General features: G+C 41.2%; 1 protein-coding gene across 6 annotated transcripts in view; it reads left to right on the top strand.

The window, feature by feature from the left end:
• Positions 1-22,688, top strand: part of NRG1 (neuregulin 1) — a 522,383-nt gene that overhangs the window by 185,616 nt on the left and 314,079 nt on the right. For 5 of the 6 annotated variants that reach the window (XM_076361763.1, XM_076361764.1, XM_076361765.1 and 2 more), the window contains exon 2: positions 20,141-20,215. The exons of the other annotated variant lie outside the window; for it this stretch is intronic. In XM_076361763.1, the coding sequence (XP_076217878.1) occupies positions 20,141-20,215 (75 nt within the window). The remainder of the gene's footprint in view (positions 1-20,140; positions 20,216-22,688) is intronic. 6 annotated transcript variants of the gene reach the window in all.

Consider the following 22,688-nt stretch of genomic DNA (forward strand, 5'->3'; position numbering starts at 1 on the left):
TGCCTTCCCCTGAAGATATCCAGCATTTTAAAGGGAATAAGAAGAGGTGAAGTGGAAGATGAACTCAAAAAAGTGGCGGGTTTTTACAGCATTTACCCTTACAATTATTCACTAGTGATTGGGAGCCTCACACAGCTGTGAAACTGTCATAATGTTGCGTATGTGCAGTATAAGACACCCTGCTCCCAAGGGCTTAACAACGTAAGAGTGATGGCCCCATGCTCTGATGCTTGGTAATACCAGTAATTGGCATACCAGTACTGGTAAACTCTGAATGCACACTGAAATTAAGCAGCAGAGGGCAAACTTCTGAAAAATAGCAGCATTTCTCAAATGCCACTGAAGTGCCTAATAGCAGATGAGTGAGATACCATTTGGCTTGTTTGGCCCAAATTAGGGAATGTGTGAAAGAAGCACATGCACCTATTGGAGTGGGCAACTAAAACAACATTGGATTTCTTCCTTCTTTTGTCAGTAATTGTCCCTTTGCCCTCAGTGGGACTGTATTGAACTTTTGTCAAGAAAAATATTCTGCAGTTAGTGAGATGAGATGATGTTTGAAGTGAGGCAGGAGCCACTTTGGACCCAAAATTAATGATGTCCTTGGAAATGAAGCATGTTTCTTTACAATAAAATTCTCATTGACAAAAGGGGCTTTTAGATTAGAGAGGCACCCTACACTGAGCCTAAACAAGTCCTGTCACAATCTCTACAGCAGGATGTTTTTTGGTTCACATCACTGAGCAAGGTAAATAAGATGACCTTTATGGTCCATTTTGGTCTTTACATTTTTGTATAGTAGTTACCAGTAGATATTCCAGTTAAAGTCACTCAGTACTTCCTACTGCCATTTCTTGCTTTCACATAATTATAACTTTACAAGGCATGTATTTTTACCCTGTTTTGTCTTTGCTGCAGAGCATTTTTTTTTTGCAAAGGACTGTGCCCTCAAGGTTGCTAAGTGGCTTAGAGCCAACAAGATTTTATCCATTAGTGCTCACACTTTGGTACAATATGGAACAAAACAGGTTCATTTACAAAGCAAAAGAGGAAATAATTTATCTAATTCTGATCGTTCTTCTGGTACTTCAACCTGTCAATGGATAATTTTAGGATGATCATTTCATCATCAAGTGTGGCAAAAATAAGCTAGACCTTTCTTGACAAAGAGCTGGGAGAGTTCATACGGATCTTTGGTAGGGAATTAGGCACTAGGTATTGTGCATCCCTCAGAGAATTTCTTCTCCTGCCATAGTAGGATGTATTCAGAGTCAGCTGCAACAGAAGAGAATCAAGGCATAAATTATTTAGATCTATTAAGTATCAAATTAAGAATTGTCAATACTAGCAATGTGTGTAAATTTTAAAATAGTCCTGCCAGAGGTATAAAAGTTTTCATTGATTTCACAGCATTTTCATTGGAAAGAAATGCTCTGCACAACCAATTAATTCAATCAGTTCACTGGCAGCGGATATTTTTGGTGACACAATAGCACAGCACATAACTTTTGTTCAGTCAAGGGCTAGGACATTAGGAGAGGGCACTTCAGAGAAAAATCTTTCAGTGCTAGGGATGTACCTTATTTCTTGGCTCTCGCTCAGCAATGAAACTGAGCCATTGGTCAATTCACTCTCATTGTGTCATTTGTTAAATTTGCTTTCATTGCTTTTATGCCTTTCTCGGAACAGATGGAAAATTCAGCTCTCAGAGACTCCTCCCTTAAAATTTCTCCTTCCCACTTGATCAGGTGGCCTCAGTATTGTAAAAGGATGTCAGAAGCCTCGTGTTCACCAAGGTGCTTTTCCAAGGTGGTTTTGTCCTTGCAGCCAGACCCTAACTCAAATGGAGTTAGCAGATCGCAAGTCAACGTAATTAGGCGTTGGGTAATAGAGCGTTGAGAGGAGAAGCGCTTGCAATTATTTTGTCATGTAATGTCTTATAATTCATGCCTCAGTTCTAATGAATTGAAAAGCTTTCTGAGGCCTGTTTTTCTCAGACTCTAGAAATCATCAAGTGCTCATAGTAGTCAGTGTGGACACTGTTAAAAAGTATGCAATTAACTAACGCCGTTTATAGCTGAAGGTTGCTTGGTGCCATATTTCTCTTGCTATAGGAGAGCCTTTCCAGGCTAATGATGATGGTATTGATTCCTTCACAAATGAAAAGGAAAGCTCACTTCTGCCCTCGTGAACTCTTACAGGAACTGATGGGGGGACACCTGGAAAGTCGTTGGCCAGTCCCACAGGCTGACCACCCGCAAATGAGAGCAGAGTCTGCATTTTGGATGAGGCATTCCTCCTCCAGGCTTTGTAAGGGAGTCCAGAAGCAGCATTTTTAGAAAGACAGACAGAACTTTTCATGAGTGTGTTCAATCCCATTTTCTGTGAGTTAAATGTTATTTCTGTGGAGAAGTTCAAATACATTGGAAAGTGGTGTGTAGAAAGACTTCACATGTGATGCAAGGGGGCAAGACAATAGGATATGAAATCTTAAGGTTGCAGCCATCTTCTAGATTTCAACTAACTGATTACTAGTTATACCCATAGGCTGCATGTAAGATCAGGTGGGTCCCCTTGGCTTTGCAGCTGTACAGATGGCATCTGAGAATGTTTAAGCTTTGACAAGCTTATAGCTAAATACCTGAGTCAAACGAAGTTTGTAGGAATTTGACCACATGGATAAAGAGAGAGGATGAACTGAGGATCACAAGGGAGTTCAGTGGCAAAATAAGGGCTAAAAGGTACATTTTTCAAGGTCTCGATCATTAATCTGATTTTTCTGGAATTCGTTATTATCCCTCAGCTCTGCAAGCTGTATGTGTCCTGCTCCATGAGCCAGTGTGTCACTACAGCAAGTGGTCTGATCTTACTGACGATGGGTTCCTGCAAACGATGATTCACATGCTGCATGGAAGAATTGGTCTTTGGAAACTTGCCTCAGTGCTTGGGCCAGTACCATAACTGTTTCATTTTTAGAATATTATTTATTTAAAAAGCAAGCAGATCCCTTGCCAGACAAAGACCATGTAAAATAATAGTAATGAGACAGGCTTTGTCTTTTGATTTGTAGTTACCAGAGGATAAAAAGCCATATATGAGTGATGATTTGCAAAATGAGGAGGGAATCCTGTTGGTACATTTCTGATAAAATATTTATTATTTCTGCCAATCTTTCCTATCATAGACCCTCTCCAATATCTTCAAGAGGAGAAATAGCCTCCTGAGGTTCCTCTTTTTATTTTCCAGGCACAGATCCACTAGAGTTCCCTCTTCTTTTAGAAAGGAGCATGCACAGAGAAAATTTGTGTTCACTGGATGGGTGAAAAGACACTTGGTATCTAAATTAGCCATCCCTGGAATCTATTTAAATGCAGATTCCAAAAGTTATGAGTGAAATTTGAAGACAACATGTTCCAGATTTAAGTGTTTCATTATTTATTTTTAAGGTTTAGTTTAAGTTTTCACCACAATGTCCTACTAACACCTCACAAAGAACCATATGAGGTGTCTAGTAGTTACACCTTGTTTGTGAGCTAGTTCTTCAACACTGTATTTTGGTGAGGACAGACTTAACGCTCTGCAAAACACATCCTGGGAGAGACTCTGGTGAATGCATAGTAATTCATAAACCAACGTTGCTGCTACGGGGCCATGAAATGTAAGTATCCACACCAGAGTAACAGATGTATATTGAGAAATGGAGTCCCTGAAGACATCCAACCTATTCCACAGTGCCCAAATAGGATCAGCCTCTTACTGATATTATCTACACTGTTCTTTTAGACTTTGTAGTCTTTGAGGATGTCCTACAAACTGGGTGCTTTGTAGCATAGACAAACAGAAGATGTGAATGTACGGAAAGAACATGTTTTGCTTTTGGTCAGGGTTTCCCTTCTGCTTTTTCTCCTGTGCCTGACTGCAGTATTGTGGAGTTCATTCCTTGCACCCCTCCCTAACACACCCAAGGGGAAGGTCTTGGCACAGCCCTGTGACTCTGCTTTTCGCAGACACACAGCATCTGCTGTCACAGGTAGGAAGGAGGAGGGAAATGGAGGCAGGGCAGCTGTTGACATAACTGAAGGCTCTGACATCAGTCCTTTTAATTAGGTGGAGAAAGAAGAGAGCTAGCAGATATTTTTAGAAAGCAGGATGCTGGGGAAAATTACCTCATGCTTGAGGTCTCTGGGTTTTATCATTTTAAGCTCTACAGTGAAAAAAATTGAAATTACATCTTTCTAATTCTTTCCACTTCCTTATTTATCCCTTGCTCTTTTTCCACCCTGTCTCAAGAACTGGATTATTCGGGAGCTTTAATCAGAAGTTAGTTCCATAAAGTTTTTACTGCTTACTTGTCTCCTGCAGATCAGTTGCATGTAATTTCAGACCCTCAAAGACTAATTAATAAAAATCAGAGCCAAGAAAAAGGATTAAGAGTTAGGGGTTTAAATGCACTCAAAGTCTGTCTCTCCCTGCTGCCATCAAAGCCCAAGGTAACTCTTCCAAATTTCAGTATTGCTCTGTTGCCACTCGTGCCCATGCTAGAGCAGCTGGAAACTTCAAGATGAGTAGAGGTGGGTCAAAGCTCAGCTCTCATGAGTATGCCCAAGTGGGTCTGACCCGCAGCTCATTGTGATCAATGCAAAGTCACTTTTTGACTTCACCTGGGCTTGGATGAGCCAACAGAGTGCACCAGTATTGGTTTTACAGTTCTCCAACGGTTTCTGCCTCTAACTCTGCCCTGCCCTTTTATCTCCTATGGCAAAGCCCAAGAAGCCTGCTCAGGGCCCACCTGGGTACCCTGGCTGGAAGAAGCTACCAGGTCTCCTCTAAAGAGGAGAGCTTCACAGATGGAGCTTTTTTGCTGCTGATCTTGCTGGTTTTTTTGCACAGCTTTACAACTTCAGTATTGTTTGGCTGACATGGGTGTGTTAGAAAATGCCTGCATGCTCACAGCCCCTGTACCCGGCAGCCCGCAGTGCAAGAGGGATGCAATATTATTGTCACGGTGAAGCGAGTTAATGACACACCACCTGAGCTACACTTACCGGCCTTTACCCATAGGAGAGGTTGCAGTGCAAAAAACACTAGCAGAGGGAGAGAAAATGAAATGCATTTAAAAAAAATAAAAAGGTATAAATTGCCAGACTGAGCATAATGTTAACCATCTAGATTTTCTTGATTTTCTATTGAATGCTCCACCATTTAGCAGCCAGCGTTATTCAGGAGGTAAGAGAGTTCAGGAAAGGGTACATCCTCAGCTGAGATTGGGCGCAGACTCTCAGAGATTACACTAAATTGGGAAAAGGTTATGTAAATTTTGAAGTTCCCTCTTTGGTAATCATGAATATTACAAGTATGGTTTTGTACTCTGGTTTCCTAAGGAAATGAAGATTAGATGGTTATGTGTAGGTAGGTACCTCAGTCAGTAAGTCTTGCTGCTTTCCCTTTGTCTCCCAAGTAACATTTAAGCCTGCTGATGAAATTCAGCTAAAACTGGCAGCAGGGTTGTGATCTCCAAGCTTTCGAGTTTCTCCAAGTTTCATGAAAATCAGCAGCTGTGTAGAGGAGACAGGGTTCCTAGGTATGGAAGTACTACAGTATACCTCAGCTCTTATATATTTTGTAGCATTGAAGTAGGAGACATTATGAACACTAACTTCAGAGAGTGCACATTTGGCACATGACATAATATAATCATAGTGCTGAAATCCATACAGAATGAAGTCTGTAATTTCTGCACTTCAATATTTTTTTTTTTCCGCTGGAGAAACTGTAGACTTGGGACTTGCAGATCCTGAATGGACTGTATACATGAACAGGCTGGATTTTTCTCTTGCATTGGGTGCCTGATAGCTGCTTAACCTTATGCAGAATGCAGTAGTTCCCATAACACTGGCATTACAAAGGGTTTAGAGCTGTGATCCAGCTAGAAGTGCTTTCTCATATAGTCTAAACTATCTAGAGAGCTGATGTGAATTAGCATAGCTTCTTCTGCACCCTGTAGCCTACGGTTTGAGCCCAGCATTTGTAAAGCAAGGAAATGAAACCCATTATTTATCATTACAGCTCAGAGGTATGTATTTGACACTTGAACAGCTTCTTGAGAAATGCAGGTGATAGATTTTAATTGTACCTAAACTATTTATTTTTACCCAGACACTCATTTTGAAAGGAGTATTAGTTGCATTAGTGCTTTGTGGATGAATGGAAGTTGTTTACCCTGGAGTCTAACTGGCCATATACTGTCCTTCATTGATTGCAATGCCTACAATGCAAAACAGCTTTGTGGTAAAACCATTGCACATGTACTGATGGTCAGAGAGCTAAATTCTGCCTTTGTTCTGCAAATGCAACTCCCATTACAGCTGGAAAGCTGTAAGTTTTGGCCCTCCAGTTTGCAATGTCCCTCAGCTTTGACTGTGAGATCAGAAAGTCTTTGAATGGTAAGTGGTACATGTAATTGTTTTGATGACTTTGTTGACTTAAGTAATTACATGCTTGAGTATTTTGTTGAATTAAGGTCTAAACTGTAAGCTTGCTTATTTTATCTAGTCACTGTTCACTGAACTCAAAGAACTACTTTATTTTAAAGTCAAAATATCTAGCTGGTCAGATTGAGTGTCTAATACTATGTGCAAAGACATGCTAGAAATAAATTTGCTCAAAAAAAGGAAAACTACTTTCTGGGCACATTGGCAAAGGGAAAAAGAAAAATAGATTACATCTTCTAAAGAACATTGCTGTCCCTGGCAGGATGATTTCTGGAAGTTTCCTAACTTGCTTCCTATAGATATAGTTTCTATAGAAACTTGAGTTTTAATATGCAAATCCAGTTCAGCTTTATCTATTCAAACACTTTGTGCAAAGCAAGAGTGGGTTACTGCACTGTTACAGAACCAGTGAAACCAACCAATCTTTGCAGTGTAGGACAGCTACTTTCAGTAAACAAAATACCCTAGTGTACACAACTTGCAGGATGTCCTGTGTGTCAGTTAGCTGGCTATGACCCAAAAGCCTCCTTCCTCCCATACAGAGAAATCTTTCTTGCTCTACAGATATCTTTTGTACATGTCGGTTGATGCATTTGGAGCACTTGAAATAAGGATTCAGTTCAGCTTCAAGTACTGCCTGCAGGTCACTTTAGCCAAGGTGCCTGCAGAGAGGTAGGAGCAGCAGATCAAAAAGCCACTGATAGGTTGTATGAGCAGTGTTACAAGGAGCATTTATGGCTGAATCTAAGCAGTGGTGGGTTATCTAGCTAGGAAACCTCTGTGTGGTGTTAAGTCTCATTCTTGCAGTCTCTCAGTTTATGTCTATTTGGCTGGTCACCAGCTCTGCTTTGTCTTCCCCACCAAAGATGACTGTATCCCTTTACAGATCATCCTATTAAATGCTAGGAACACACTTTAATCTTGTAAGGGAATAAACTGTCTGTCCTTGCCCATGCAAGAGAGAAGCAGAGCAGTTGTCTTCTTTCTTCACTTTGCCTATTTTACATGTCCTGGTATTGGGGGGTTGTTCATACTCTCAGAACAATGCACACAACGGGGAGCACAACATCAGCCTCAGATGTTCCCCAAAAGGTTAATTGTTGATGAATGTTTTACTGTGCAAAGATTGGAAATGAATGTAGTTACCTGTGTCATACATCCTGTTCCTACAACCTTTTAATCTTTTTATATATAGCACAAAGATGCTGAAACTGAAGCCAGTAATGCAAACATCAGTGTTCAGAGTTTTCTGTGTGGTCTTCATTAGGTGAGTGGGTTACCAAGAAATCAGAGTATTAACTGTATTTTGAAGGCTACTTAAATCTTGGAGATGGCTCTAGATTTGGTTGCTTTTTATTGAGGCAAGAAGAAAAGTTGAGATGATCTAGAAGTTACTAAATACTAAATTAGAGTTAGAGAGGTCACTGAAATGGCCATCTCTACTACCTCTGTGAGTCAAAGGCTATTCAGACAATGCATTTACCTACATGACACTAGTTACCTGCTGCTTGCAATGAAACCAGATTCTGATCAAGAGAAGGGCAAAGCTTTCATGCCTTGCAGCAGCCAGAGGCTGTCAGACTCAGGGTATTAGCTCACTGTTAGGGACAAGACATGTGTAGGAAGAGGCCTTTGCTTCCTTAATCCGGAGAATAGATATGTAGAGTTACAGGGAAAGAGATTATTGCAGAGACAAAGGAATCTTTTCAGTCTGGATCTGCCTTTGTCCTGGAAGGCTTCATAGGTTGGACAGTGAAGTAAGCCCTGTGTTAACCTAAGACAAAAAAGCAAGCAGAGAAGCTACCACAGTGCCTTCTTTCCATGCATGGAAGGATTTAAGCATTGGGATCAGGAGAAGTTATTTCAGACCAGTCCATGACTGCATCATTGAAGCTCTGAGACACTCCATCCAATCAGCTAGCTATTTCAACCTTTAAAATAAAGTGCTTCTTTGTGCCTAGCAAACAGCGACCAGATATACTAAGCATGCTTACAATTTAATTCACATGCCTGCCTGCCCTTTGTAACCAAGTGTCTTAAATGCACCCATCCTATAGCCAGAAAGGGAGACTTATGATTATCCCATTCAATCCCCGCAGTGATGCACCCTCCATGCTTCATTCAGCAAATCCAGTGCTACAGGAATTATTGCTCTGTCCTTATTCAGGCCAGCAACCGATGGTGCATGTGGAACAAACATGCTGGGAAGACATCCAGGCTTGGCTTTGACTCCAAGTGACAATGAATTTGCTGCACACACCACACCACCCCCACTAATCATAGCTAATTACTGTCACTGCTAAGAAGCCCTTGTGCATCTGCCCACTTGGCTTCTGTTCTGCCTCTGTGGATGCTTGGTGAGACTGAACCCCCAGCCTGCTCCTGTCTGGGGATGTTCACGTAGCTCTCGATTCACTTCTTAACCCACACTTTCCATCAGCTAAAAAACTTCTGCTGTTGCCTGGGAGAGGGGCTTGGCTCTGGTGAGTGGGGGCTTTAGGGAGAACTTGGAGTTCTCCTAGGAAACAGGCCTTTTCCATCCATGTGTTGGCAAATCTGGAAGAGGAAGCAAATTGAGTGTCAGTCTAAGGGACCAAGAAGATGAGCTCCTGGGCTATGTTCTCATTCCATACATCAGTTGGCTTAAAGCTTTTGGTCTTTGAGATAACTGATATACTGATGCCTTCTTATCTCTCAGAGAGTCCTAGAACTTAATTAATTAACATTTGTGAACTGTGAACACTTCCTCTGATATGAGTTTTTAAGTATCAGAGTGAAATACGAATAAAATTAGCTCAGCTTTGGTATAGGTGAAGAGAATGAGTGACACTTGCTACATCATAGGGAATATCTTGGGTTATTTCAAATGCTGTAATCCTTCTTTTACGGATTTCTAGGCTATTTTTATAATACTAATTCTGATTAAAAATATTAAGTCTGACTGTCAGCTCTAATCCATGCTTCATCCTTGCATATCTAGCAATGTTAAATACTCTGCCTAGTCTAAAGGCATTTAAAAACTTTTCCATGTTGTAGAAACTTCTGAGGAAAACATCCAAGCTACACAAGTTTCTCTGCTTCTGTGGTGGGAAGAGTTTATGGAGCTGCACAAGCCAGGATGGCTGTTGTATTTAGTGTATTGGCTTTGATTATGTCCTAGTTTGAAAGCAGCAGATTTAGTTTCTAGCTGTCTGTTGTTCTGATGTGAGTAAGTGGAGCTCAGCTGTGATTGAAAACTGGTGTAAAAAATGGTTTGTCCATTTCCAGTTGTTGTAGTTTTCCTTTTTTCTCATTGTGGTAGCTGCTCAGATCTGTTCTTAATAAGTTAAACAGCTGTATAAAACCTGGCTGGAAATGCCTCCATCAAAATGGGTGAGGTTGAGAGGCTGCTGCTGTAGCCTGTTCCCTGTGCAGGGTACAGCTGCTTTGAGCCCAGTCCAAATTACAGCCAGGGGAAAAAAAGTTTCACCAAACTACTGAGCAGCATGTAACTCACGATAGCAGTGGAGAAAAAGGCACAACTCTGGAGTTATCCTGTGTTCTTAGGCAGTTTTGCCCCAATTTGGATTGTATTTTGGGCTGTATGTACTGCAGATAGAAGCGTACTTTGCAGTATTGAATTCTATGTTTTGATACTTAATAAGCTCAGCTAACCTCCCCAAGCTGCACAGCTATTCTGAGAGGGTTTTCAGCCACAAAGTGTGAACTCTTTAGCACTGCTTTGCAATTAAAATAAGAAAAATCCCCCAAAAGAAGGTTTTTAAAAATATGTAACTTGGTGGTTTTATTCAGTACCCTGTGTGTAAAAGACAGGGTTTTTTCTCAGTTTTCTAGTGAAATCTAGTTTGACCATGCAAGAAGCAATTAAGCTAGAACATGTTGTTCTGTTTTATCTGATCTTTAAATAATTTAGAGGCTGGAATTGGGGGGGGGGGGGGGGGGGGGGGGCTGTTGTTATTTGTACTGCACAATAAAGAATTTGCTGATTATATGTGCAAGTAAACATGGCAGGCAAATTATGTGAGACACATAGAAGTGAGGAAGGGCTAAGAAAGAAAGTATGTGAGGAAGAATGTACTTGGTCCTGCAGAGTTTGGCAGCCATATGTAGTGTGATCTTCTGATATGGACAGATGGAAAAATAGTAATGTAAAAATGTTATGCTAGAAATCATCCAGTTAAAGTCTCCATCTCCAGGTTGTCTTATAACTTCAAATTCTTTATTTCCATCTGATACATTACTATAAAAGGTGCAATCTTATAAACTTCCTTAATAGGGGAAAATGGAATTTATTGGCTATAGGGATGTGTGTAGGAAGGTCCACAGAGTATACCGCATTTCAATTTTGTAGTTAAAGATTAAAGAGTGGTTTGAAAGCAATGCTTTTCATTAAACATTTAAGAAACCTCCACTGTAGGAAAGGTGTTTGCATGCTAAACAGAGGAGAAGGACATAGATCGCTTTCTATAATGGTAATACTATGCCTTGGGACAGGCTGACCCACAGTGTTGTCTTGCTTGGACTATCCGTCTATAACTCAATCACTACTCGCCTTCACAAAGACTTTTCTCAGTTTTCAGAGTGGGGCACTTGCTGAGAAATTAGTCTTATGCTTATGCTATATTCACTGGAGGAAGGTTTCTTTGTAGTGGGGATGTACATGTGTTGGTTGGCTGTACAGCCAAAGGAGATGGGAGATGAATTGAAGTAACCGCAATCACTTCAGTGCAATGGAAGAGTAGGCATGGAGAGAAGGGGCAGGGGGATTATGAGGGCACATATGGTGGCTTTTCTGAGGACACAGACAGTGGCTGCTTTGAAAGCACAGATGGTGTTTGGGATGTAGGAATCTGTAGGAAAGCAAGACTTAAAAGACGCCTAAGCCACTTTTTCAAGTGGGCTGTGAGTTCAGGTTTCTCTGCTTTCAAGCACGCTTTATAGCTAGATTTTAAAAGAGCCTGGGTGACTCTTCAGAATATGTGGTCTTAGCACTTTGTGCAAACCAAGCTCCAGATAACCGAGGCTGTCCCTCTCCCACCACCAAAGTCAGTGCAGTCACTAGTTACTTTGAAAAACTGTGTCCATCTGTCCCAGAATTATAATAAATGTTATGGCAAATGCATTCAAAGAAATGCATTTTCTCACATGCAGTAGTGAGTGTGTAAGTGTTCTTTGCCACTATTTGATTATTTTTCCCCAGGTTGGCCCTTTTGTCATTAAACAGAGCCACAGAGTGACTGTGGCCTGCTGACCTTTTTTTCATGACACAATGGATCAGTCTAGTCTTTCCATCACACAACCATGAAGCAAACAAGGCTATGTCAATAAGCTGGGTTTATTTTTAGCTTCCTGTAAGCTGCCTCCTGCTTCTTGGCTTCTATCTCTCCAGGCAATTGGGAGATGCTGTCTTCCTCTCTCACAGCCCCTGGTGATCACACACTGTCTGTTCTGGAGTTCGTGTCCATTCCCCAAGTAAGAACAAAGATAAGACATGATTATCAACAGGGGATACCCTGAAGCCTTGGGCTCCCCAGATGAATACTCATGCCAAAACAGGTGACTGTATTATTTTCCATTTCATACACTTCTTTCTCCTCTGAAATGACTAAGTGTAGTTGCCCTGACCCTAAAAGCCATCACATCAAGGAGCATTATGCAGTGCATGTCACATAAAAGTAGTCATACAAGATCAGACCAGTGTCCACTAAGCCAAATGTCCTGTGTCCACACAGGCACTCCTGTACAAGAAATTACAAGAACAGGGCAAGGACATAGTGTTGCTTCATTGAGCATTGCCTGAATTTTTGGAAAGTAGTGGCTGTGGGACTCCTGAGCCAGAGGTGGGGTATTTGTGCTTAGCGGCCCATCAAGGGCTTTATTCTTTGAATTTGTTCAGTTGGTTCTGGAGCCTGCATTTTAAAATTTTTTCTTAGTATTTACAGTGCTTTCTAGCTAGGTTTTCCAAAGCTGAACTACAGTTTGCATGAATAAGCATCACCCTTTTGTTTTGCAACTGCTATATTTGTTGCTCCTTAATTCTTGGATGAGAAGAGATGGTGAAAAAATGATCCCTGCTCATTTTCTCTGTGATGCTTATCTTTTCATAGACCTGAATCACATAATTCTTCAGCTGCTTTACTTTCTTTAGCCTGAAGAGGTGGCATTCACTAGAGTGCACGCATCTCTGTAAAGATGGCTCACAGAAATGTCATAAGCAAGAGAGTTTCTGCCTGTTTTGTGTTCATACCAGGAAGAAGTCTTGCAGAGAATTCTTTCCCTTAGGTCTACCCAGAAGTATTTCACAGCATACAGGGTTACTAGACTGCACATATTCACTCCAAATTAAATGCACATAAAAAGTAGGCTTGCTGGTGTTGCCACGTAATTCTTTTTGAGCAATGGCTGGCAAATGCCAGGAACTGTCTATCTCAGTGATTCCTTAATGTGAGCCAAGAAGCTGACCACGTTCCCAATACCTTGACATTTCTTTTTTATTTCTAGTTTTCAAGATGGGCACAACAATGCTCCATCCACTGCCACTTTAAAGAATAAAAGCATGCAAAATCCAGCTCTGCTTTGGAGAGTTTTCATAAAGAAAGCCAGGACATGGGCATTTCTTTGACTTAATGCACTGGTTTCTGTCTGCAGCTGCCTTGAAGCCATCATACACTACAGTCAATCATTCTTGATTTTCAATACAGTTCCTATATTGATAGTGCTGGATACTATCAATACTACTCAACAGCAGTTTTACTCATAGCTGTGCTCCCTGCTGCTCCTGAAGTTGTACTGGAGAACTTTGTGATGATGTAGAAGTATTGTTGTAGAGTCAGGGAATTATTTGTTACACACACAAACTATGTTAAAAGAAGAATATTAGGGTTGCAAAGTGGAGTACTCCAGTTTTAGGAAATACAAGAATTGTGCCTGTCCATGTGGTCTTTTGTTGATAGCCTTAAGTGTGTGCTGAGCCACTCCGCTTCACTGCCTTTCAAGTGGAGTTTTTTCAGATATTAAAGGAGCATCTGCACTGAGTGTGCTACAGTGGGTAAACCGCTTCCTTATCAGAAGAAATTCCTGCTCTATAATTAGAACTACCATTAGGCTATGAAGGATTTTGTTGATAAGGGGAGATTGAAGGGGGAGTGTAGAGCTCCACAGGGCTAGGTTGGAGTTCTCAGTGCCTTGCTGCGAGGTCCCTCTGCTAAGGCCTTTCACAATCATCTGGATTGTTCCTGTCACTAAAGCAGGTTGCAAGCGTTATCCTCCACTCTGACCTCTCTTTATAATCCCCTGTCCAGATGATAGTCTTAGCACTTAACAGTTCATCCTGCATAAAGCCACTAAGACATGGACTGGATATATGCTGATAGGAGGTGTTGCAGGAAGTCCACACAGCTTAGCTGGACCAACAGGAAAACTTGTAGTACTTGGACTAAGCCCTTTTAACAGACAGTGCAAATTTTAGAAATTTTGATTTCTGACAATACTTTGAAACCTCCTTAAAATTTACTTTAAAACAAATTTCCAGTTTTGGTATTTTTTGTATCAAAAGTGGTGCTGTTAAAAGCAATGTATTGTTACTATTTTTTTAAAAGCCTGATTTACTGATAATGACTTCAGAAACACCTAAATGACTTCAGAGTTTTTGAAAACACTAATCTAAGAGGGGCACTTAGACCAGTTAAAGATCCTTTCAGAAAGCTTTCATATGCTGTGGAGTTATGAGGTAGAGCAGAGCAGAATCAGTTCTTCCTCTCTGCAGCTACGATTAGCTCCTCAGCTGAGATTTGCAAAAGTCCGTCAACATCAAGCTGTCATCACGACTGGTGCTTCTCTTGCAGTGTTAATGGGATGCACAGGTAGTGTCTGCCACTACGATCAACAGGGAGGGACAAAGGCTCATTGGGAAGAGAGGTGCAATCCACGGTAGTGCAGAGCTGACATGTTGAGTGCTGGAATTTCATTCAGTGCAGAACAAAACCATCTCAGACCTTCAGCTCTTGGAGCTGCTTGTGTCTGGATGAAGCAGATATAGATTGCTTTAGCTATATACTGTCTGTCTTGATCTATTTGTGAAAATAGGCAACCTGTAGGAGTACTAAAATATTCCCTGAAACAGCATACTAACCTTTTAAAACTCATCCTGCAGACAAATGCTAAGTCCTTAGGCAATTTTCTCTTCCCCACTGTGGACATCTGCATATACTGGGATTTTATTATTTATATATGGCTTGTTAGGAACAGCCCCAGGTTAAAAAGCTGAAATTCTATTTTGTTAGGCACTGCATTAAATGAGAAAAACAAGGCAGTCTTTTGTGAACTCACTTTCTGATATAATGATAAAACTCACAGTGGGGCCTTCATATCCGGGGCTTCTAGATGCTACTGGATGATGAATGATAATAATTTCAAAGGAAGTGGGACGAGGTTATGGAAAGGGGTAACATCTGCCAAGAGAAGATGTGGTTTGTCCTCTGAGTGAAAGTGGCAGCTCAGGCAATGGAAAAGAGGGCATTATATCAGTGCTTGTGTTGCAAGAGGAAAACTGCTGTTTTTCAGTTGAGGTTAAAACCTGAAGAGAGCTGGAAAACAAGAATCGTGTTTCCTGGGAAAACCTGAGACTTTTTCTTCCTTGAGGAGGAACAGCCTTTTCAAGATTCGAGAGATTTGTCCCACAGCTGAAGGGAAGTCAGCAATTAGGATTCCTGCTGCTTAGCATTGGGCAGACCATGGGCTGAAATCTGGGTTTATTGTATCCTAAGTAAAAAGCAAGTTGCTCTTGTAAGCAACTGAATACAGTCCACACCAAAATATCCATCAGTGTGTAATTAGGGCAGCAAGTTAAATGTCAAAAGTCCAGACTGAAGTTCTTGTTTTTACATCGGGTAAATCAGGGTCTTTCTTTTCAGTCTCAGTGCAGCTGATCTCTTTGACTACAGAGGTGTTTGCTATTTTAGGCTGTCCCTAGTTCTCTCTGTCTGTCTCTGGCCAGGTAATTCATAACGTTGAATCTGCATTCCTCAGACCTCTTTTAAAACTGTGAAGTCTGCAAGAAATCGGCATGGATGCATATGAAGGGACGGATCTAGTTTTCTAAAATGAATGACAACAGCTTGGGTGAGAATGAAGAAAGTTGCGTGGAATTTGCTAGGAAACAAATCTGTGTGATTTTTACAAATCTTAGATAAATCAGGGTCTGTTTAGGTGTTATTGAGGTAATGATACTGTTTTCCTGAAACATCAGGGCTGTGCTTTATAATTTGAGAGCGTATTCTAGCCCTTCAGAGGAATATCACATACTAAAAAAACCCCACAACCAACGAACATTAGCAGGGCTCTTATCCCTGTCACGTACCACGATTTCAAAGAAAGAGCTGAGGTTGCAGGACCAGCCCTTGTGGCTGGAGATGGCTGGAACGGTTAATGCTGAAGGGTCCTTGTTGGTGAGGCTGTAGCACTGTGAGGGGGTTTGCTGCTCCAGCCCTCCAGTGAAACTTCCCCCCACTATGGGCCTTGAGTGTTGGGGGTCACTATCACTCCTCAGACACAGATGCATCACTCCATTGGGAATGCTGGGATAATTGTTGTGAATCATTTGCTTTCATCTGATGTGCAGAAAAAAAAGAAAGCAGTTTTAAGAAGAAATCAGCTGGTGGTGTTTGTTCCTGCGGGAGTTTTGCTGCTGCTCTGGAGGGAACTCCTTGCTGCTTGCAACAGGTTATTTCCCTGGCTGCTCTCTCTTGGCCATGGTGCAAATTTGGGAGGCTGAAGGGGAGTGCTGAATTCTGGCTCATTGTCAAAGAGTGCTGAGGAAGCTTGCATGCGCTGGATGTACATTTCCAGGGTACCCAGCAATTCGCTAACTTTCAGAGGCTAGATTTATACTCATATAGCACTGTGTACTGTACTTCCATCTTTTAAAAATTGAAGAAGTTATATAGGTAGACTCCTGCTTCTTTGTTTCTTGAGCAGAAGGGTATTCCCTGAAAGAGATTTTAGGGGCTACAATATCTGTATATGTCCTTTTTCTTGGCATTTATATCTGTCAACACAGCATCTTTTTTGCTGTTTTGATTCCCCTATGATTCTATCTTGCATTTTGCGCATACTGTTCACTCCATCTATCTCTGGTTGAATTATACAGGGCACTTGATGTGAAACCAGGCAGAGAATGTTATGGATGAGCAATTTTTTCTTTTCTTTTTTTTTTTTGAGACAGGGGAAGTATCCCTCTTGAAGGCACCACAGCGCCTGTCAGCGATTATTCTCTCAAATGTGTGTGGTGTAAATACTGAAATTTAGGATTACTAAATGCCTGTGTCACAAATCATAAAATGATATAGTTGGAAAGACCTCTGGAGGTTGCTTCTGCTTCCCCCTCCTCAACACTAGTCCAGCTAGATCAGATTGCTCCACACCGTGCCCAGCTATGTTTTCAATAGCTCCAAGAATGGAGAACCCATGATGTCCCTGAGACATTGCTGTAATGGGGACCTTTCTCTTTGGAAAAAAAAGTTGTTCCTAAGATCTCATGGGAGTGCCCTGTGTTGTGTCTTGTGCCTGCTGCCTCTCACTCTTTCTCTGTGCATGTCTGGGAAGAGTCTGTCTCCATCTTTGCTCTCCCCTCCCATAAGGCTGCTGAAGACAGAAGTAAGGTCGCTTTTAACCTTCTCTTCTTAACCCTGACCTGAAAATCATTACCTACCATAAAGAAATAAAAGTTTAAGGGCTTTAATATTTTGGCTTTTGAGCAGGAAGGGATCAAGTTTTCAGGCTTTTATGCACAACCACAAAGGCTACTGTTCTTTTTTGTTTGAACTTTTCATTGTTTATATCGAGCCGTGGTTCTCTGATTTTCATTTATTCCAAGGAGCTGAAACTGTAAATAAGACAAGTGTTAAAAGAAAGGAAACAAAATAGTGACAATTTCCAAAACTATAAATGGAATTTTAATTGAAGGTGCTTTTGTAGGCACATAAAAATGCTTTAGTATATAGTATTGCTTCAGTGCTTGTGAAATAGTTTGCAGTTTCCTCCAAAGAAAGACAAGAAGATTCACAAACTCAAAAGAGCAGTGTTGACAATTAACTAGAAATAAGCATTTTCCAACAGCACTGAGAAGATGGGATATGTCTCTGTACCTTAAAAAAAAACACTTTTGGTTTCTTATTTCTTGCTTTGAAGACGCAATCCTTCAAGACACTCACAGAAAGATAGGGTGACAAAATGTGTTAACCCAGCATTTGGGCAGAGAGGCTTCTACAAGCCTTGCATTTGATAAGTTTCAGTTTTGACATGTAAAGAAATGTTTCAAGAAATAAAGACATAATTAAAGCAGTAATGATTTATTGAAAAATGTTGGACAGTTAAAATACCTTAGTAAGAAAGCAAAGGCAAGGCAGGCAAAGGAGAAGGAAAAAAAACTGTGATGGATGAGTACTAAAAAAATATGCAATTAGAGAAAGCAAAGCTATTGTGCAAACAAAAGTGAGGAACAGCACGAACAGAGGCTGGAGCTCAAAAGGACTTGGAATAGAGGAGGGCAAGTTCTGGGAAAATCTTTATAAACAATAAGAATGCCTTAGAAGTGGTTTCTTTGATAAACAGGAAGCAAGTGAAAGCCTAGATAGGTAGCGTGATGCTTTTTATTAGATTTGAGAAGGCTGTTTTGGAAAAGCAAGGAAAATAACACTGAATAAAGAATAGTTCTGAACATAATGCAATCTTTAAAAAAACAATAGAGCAATGCATCACTCACCTCACTTCCCATCAGGAAAAGAATCTCTGTGCTCCTGTTACACATGAAACAGCAAGAGAAGAAGAGCTCATGACCAAATTACCTTTTTTGCTGATTCTCTTAGGCAATTCTGAAGAGTCTGAGTGTGTTTGGGCTATTGCTGATTTTTAGTGAAAAGCTGTTGCAAGCAGATGTAAGTACAAATAAACATACAAAAGCCCCTAAGAGACTGGAGTCTTCAGTCAAAGTAACTCAAGAGTAGTATCTTAAAACTTTGTACTCTGTCTGGGTTTGGAGGGATGTCCCTATGTCTTGCTTTAGCTGATTCTGCTGCAAGGTAGTGACTATAAAAGTGAAATTCCTCCTCAGCCTTTGCACTTACAAGATACAAATTACTTCAATGGTATTCTTCTGCATTCTTATGAATGGGTGAAAGCATCAGTCAGCAATAACTTAGCATTAACTGCTTTTCAGTAAGTATAATGAGCATTTGTAGATGGTGTAATGTCTGTGTGTGCATTCCAGTGCTTTCTCAAATGAAGAATTAATTCTGCATGTCCTCTCTGAAAAATCCTATAAGTAATGTGGATGCTGTTTTATCATCCATCTTCATTATTAAGTAGTATGTATGGCCCAGTCAAATTCTGTGAGAACAAATCAGGAAGGGAGATCATTTAAAGAGAAATAAGAGCTCAATAAAGACAATGCTTATTTACAGAATGGTATTTAGACTCACTCACTGTTGCCTTAGTAGTCAGGCCGAGACTTTGGACTGAAGGACAGATGCCAAGCCCCTTTCCTCCTCACTGGTAAAATCTCCTGCTGTTTACATGGCCATGTACCTGTGGTGCTTATGGATTAATTGTTTGTTGAAACTATTTTTACTGAAACCTCCATGAACCTTTCAGATTCCTTGGGTTGCTCACAGTATAGCACATACCTGAGGGTCCTCCACCAACACTGCAGGTAAAGGGAGGACATACGAGCTAACCCTGATACACAGACCTTGTGCAAATGAGAAGGCAGTAAGACCAAAAAGAGGAGAACTAGATTGGAAATGTAGTGAGCATGACCTTGATGTTAAAATACGTGAACTCAAGTGCTTTCAGGCTGAGAGGCTGTCAGTCCACTTCTGGTACCTCTTTTACAGAGCAGCACGTCTGGAACGAAGAACATCAGAGCAGTCTGATGCCTGTACCTCTGCACCTTCTGCAACAGGGACTATTTCCTCCATAGCAAATTCACAAGTACAGGTTGCTAAGGAGACACATGTCAGGTTAATAACACAGCTTTTGCTGACCTTAGTCAAACATACCCTTAATGCCAAAGAGGATTTGGAATGCACTTTTCTGAGGGAAAAGTTATTCATAATGAGAAATGCTGCCAAGCTATTCTTTCTGCTGCATCTAATGTCTATTAATGAACAGGACAGCAGGGCTGACATGCTCATGTTTAACATTCAGGTCCTATCATATGCATCTGTCCTTAAAGAAATGCTGAAAGATTAACTCAGGCTTGACAGCCTGATCTGCAAGGATCTTATCTGCCAGTGAAGTCCTACACATACCTGTTGCAACAGCATCACCAGTTCTGCAGCTTGCGTGCCCTCCACCCTCTTCAATGACCCCAGTACAAGGCATTTCCAGTGGGACGACAGTCAGGCAAAGCAAATGAGACTGCTTGGCAGGACTTGAGGCAACCAGCTTCTTCAGATTTCTGCTGGAAGATGTGTTTGTGTGCATGTGAGTGTGTGTGTGTTGGAGGGGGGAGGAATTTGCAGTAAGAAGTTGTGTTAAAAAATAGTGGAGGGTGCCTGCAGATCTGTTCAGTGAGTTTATCTAAATATTCCCTTTTCTTCCCTTTCTTTTCCCCTTCCCTTCCTCCCTTCTCTTCTCCCATTTACTGTCAGGAAGGGCCACCTCTGAAGGGTCAATTCAGTACAGCCTGGCACCAACACAGACGGACGTCAACAGCAGTTACAACAGTGAGTCAATTTGCAATCGGGGGACTCCTTAACATGTTATTCTTTTATGTGCATGTGGAAGGTGCAAGAACTCTGCAGAGGGCTTCCAGAAAAGAGACAGGGTAGGTTTGTCACCACTACCTCCCTCTGGTTGGAGCAGCCTGCAAGTTTTTGATGCCTCACTAAAAGCATTAGATAAAGGTAGGTTTTCCTGAAAGATACGAGGATCCTGATGTGCGATGTGCGAGGGCCAGTGCCAGAGGATTTTACCAACAGAATAGGCTTTCGAAGCTGGATGCTGTTCAGAGAAAACCGGCCACCAAGAAAGCTTAAGACACTTCAGCTGACTAGAGAAGAGCCTGGAAGCCATGCACAGACAAGGCTCATCATTGAATTGTTACTTTACCAGCTGGAGACAAGAGCTGCCAGTCTCAGCTTTGTGTAGGAGCACTGATCTGTTTTAGGACAGGTGAAGAGACCTTGCTTTCAGTTTTGAGGCAATTTAGCTGCTATCTCTTAGATTCTCTGGTGCTCCCTGGAGCACCTGGAGGGGAAAGATGAGCTCTTGCATGGTATAATATGCTCTTTTTCTTTCATTATGCACACACACGACGTTATCCAACACTTGTGATCCCAGTCCTCAGTGGTTCCTTCTCCTGATATGTGTGTTGGGGGGAGAGACTCTTTATGGGGTTGTAGGAGGGGAAAGAAAAATTCATTACACAGAGCAAATGAAAAATGGCACCTACTCCTCACTGTTTCTAAAAGGAACTCCTGTCCTGTATTTTCCTCTTGGTGGCTTTCTTGGGACCAACAAGCTTTGGCCCAGCATCATAGAGAAGGTAGCTGGGGAAGGAGGTGATAGTGAGTTAAAGGAGAAGTGGACAAGTGGATGAGCTGGAGGGGATGAGAAGAGGTGATGGCAAACGGAGAGGACACGAGAAGGGAAAAGAGATGACAGTGAAAAGATCCAGAGAAAACAGTTCTGGGTCTCTGGAAAAGCAGTCTGAGGGCTGAAAATGTCACAGTGAGCTCTTTTTTAGCTAAACTGGCCTGAGATCTGAAAAAAGCCTCCATTCACCCCTCCACTTCAAAGACAGTAGGACAAATGACACCCTCTGGCAGGGACTGAGCGAGCGGACCCTGTCTGTCACTGGTTCAAGACTGACCACCACAGCTATATAATTTGTAGCATTTCATTCATGAAAAGGTAGTATGAAACAGTTGCGAACTACTGCACAGTGATGGGATTAACCCTGTTTTTTCTAGCTGTGTTGTCCTCAGCATAGTTCTAACATTTTCCATGTGTCTACTAAACACTATATCTTTGGTATATATATGAAGATACAGCTTTTTATTAATATATTTGAATATATTTGTTAAAATCTTGCTCACAAACTGTAAACGTAACTGTAATGTTATCATAGACTATACTGTAATCTGATTTTATGCTGCACAGTGAACAATGGCAAATTTGCAGCACAGACCAATGTCTCACTGATCTTTGACTCTTGAGCAAAGAATTGCTTTTTCTTCTTACCACACTTCTTTGCCTCAAATGCTTGAGTGAGTCATACTGTATTTGTTCTCCCTTTTAGTTTTCTGATGGTTTGTTTAAGGCCCACAGTTCATGCAATCTGATGGTTGCTTCTGTAAACTGTTGCTTGAAAGCGTTGATATCCTGGGCAGTGCATCAAACCAGATGTTTAGGCAGCTGTATCAATCCTGTGAGCAGTTTTGTGTGTCAGTAAATGTGCGGACATGGGCCTTGAGATCAACAGGAAGACTCATTGTGAAATTGCAGCATGCAATTGAGGGACCTAGGCCTGTATTTGTGCCAGGTGGAAGTGATTTTAAAAGATTTTAAAATCTCCCACAGATAGGAGACTGAGTACCGGGGGAATTCAGGCTGATGCTTGGCTCATCATAGGATGCCTTTAACAGTCAATGAGTTTATCTGAACTACATTTTACCAGGGATTATATTTTACCAGGTCCTAGATGAAAAAAACCAGCAACAGAAAAAAAGCAACAGCCTCGGACATGTACAGCCCCATGGTTTGGGAGAGGATGAGCTGCAAAGCACTTTTTGGGGACTTAAAGTCTCTATGAAATACAGTACACTATCATATCTTGTTTTTAGCTCACCTAGTCATCAGTCCTGTACTTGTCAAGAGCAGCACTCTATTTTTGGCTTTTTTTCTTTTCTTTCTCAAGTTGTTAGAGCACTTAATCAAACTTCAAGATGGATTGTGATTAGATCTCAAGCCCCACTTTGAACTGTAGTTGATTTTGTTAATGTCTGCTGTGCTTCCTCTCTGTGAAGAACAGTTTGAGGCTGAACTATGAGAGTTTTCAGGGGAAAATTCAGACAAGAAAAGCAACAGCATAGTAATACCAAGCAGGTAAGCTATTGGGCAAGGCTATTCACAATGCTTGGCCAATGCCTCTTTTTTTTTCCCCCCTATTCATTTGTATGTAGCCTCTCCCACTCT

This window comes from Aptenodytes patagonicus, chromosome Z (genome assembly GCF_965638725.1).
Source record: "Aptenodytes patagonicus chromosome Z, bAptPat1.pri.cur, whole genome shotgun sequence".
Taxonomy (NCBI): Eukaryota; Metazoa; Chordata; class Aves; order Sphenisciformes; family Spheniscidae; genus Aptenodytes; species Aptenodytes patagonicus.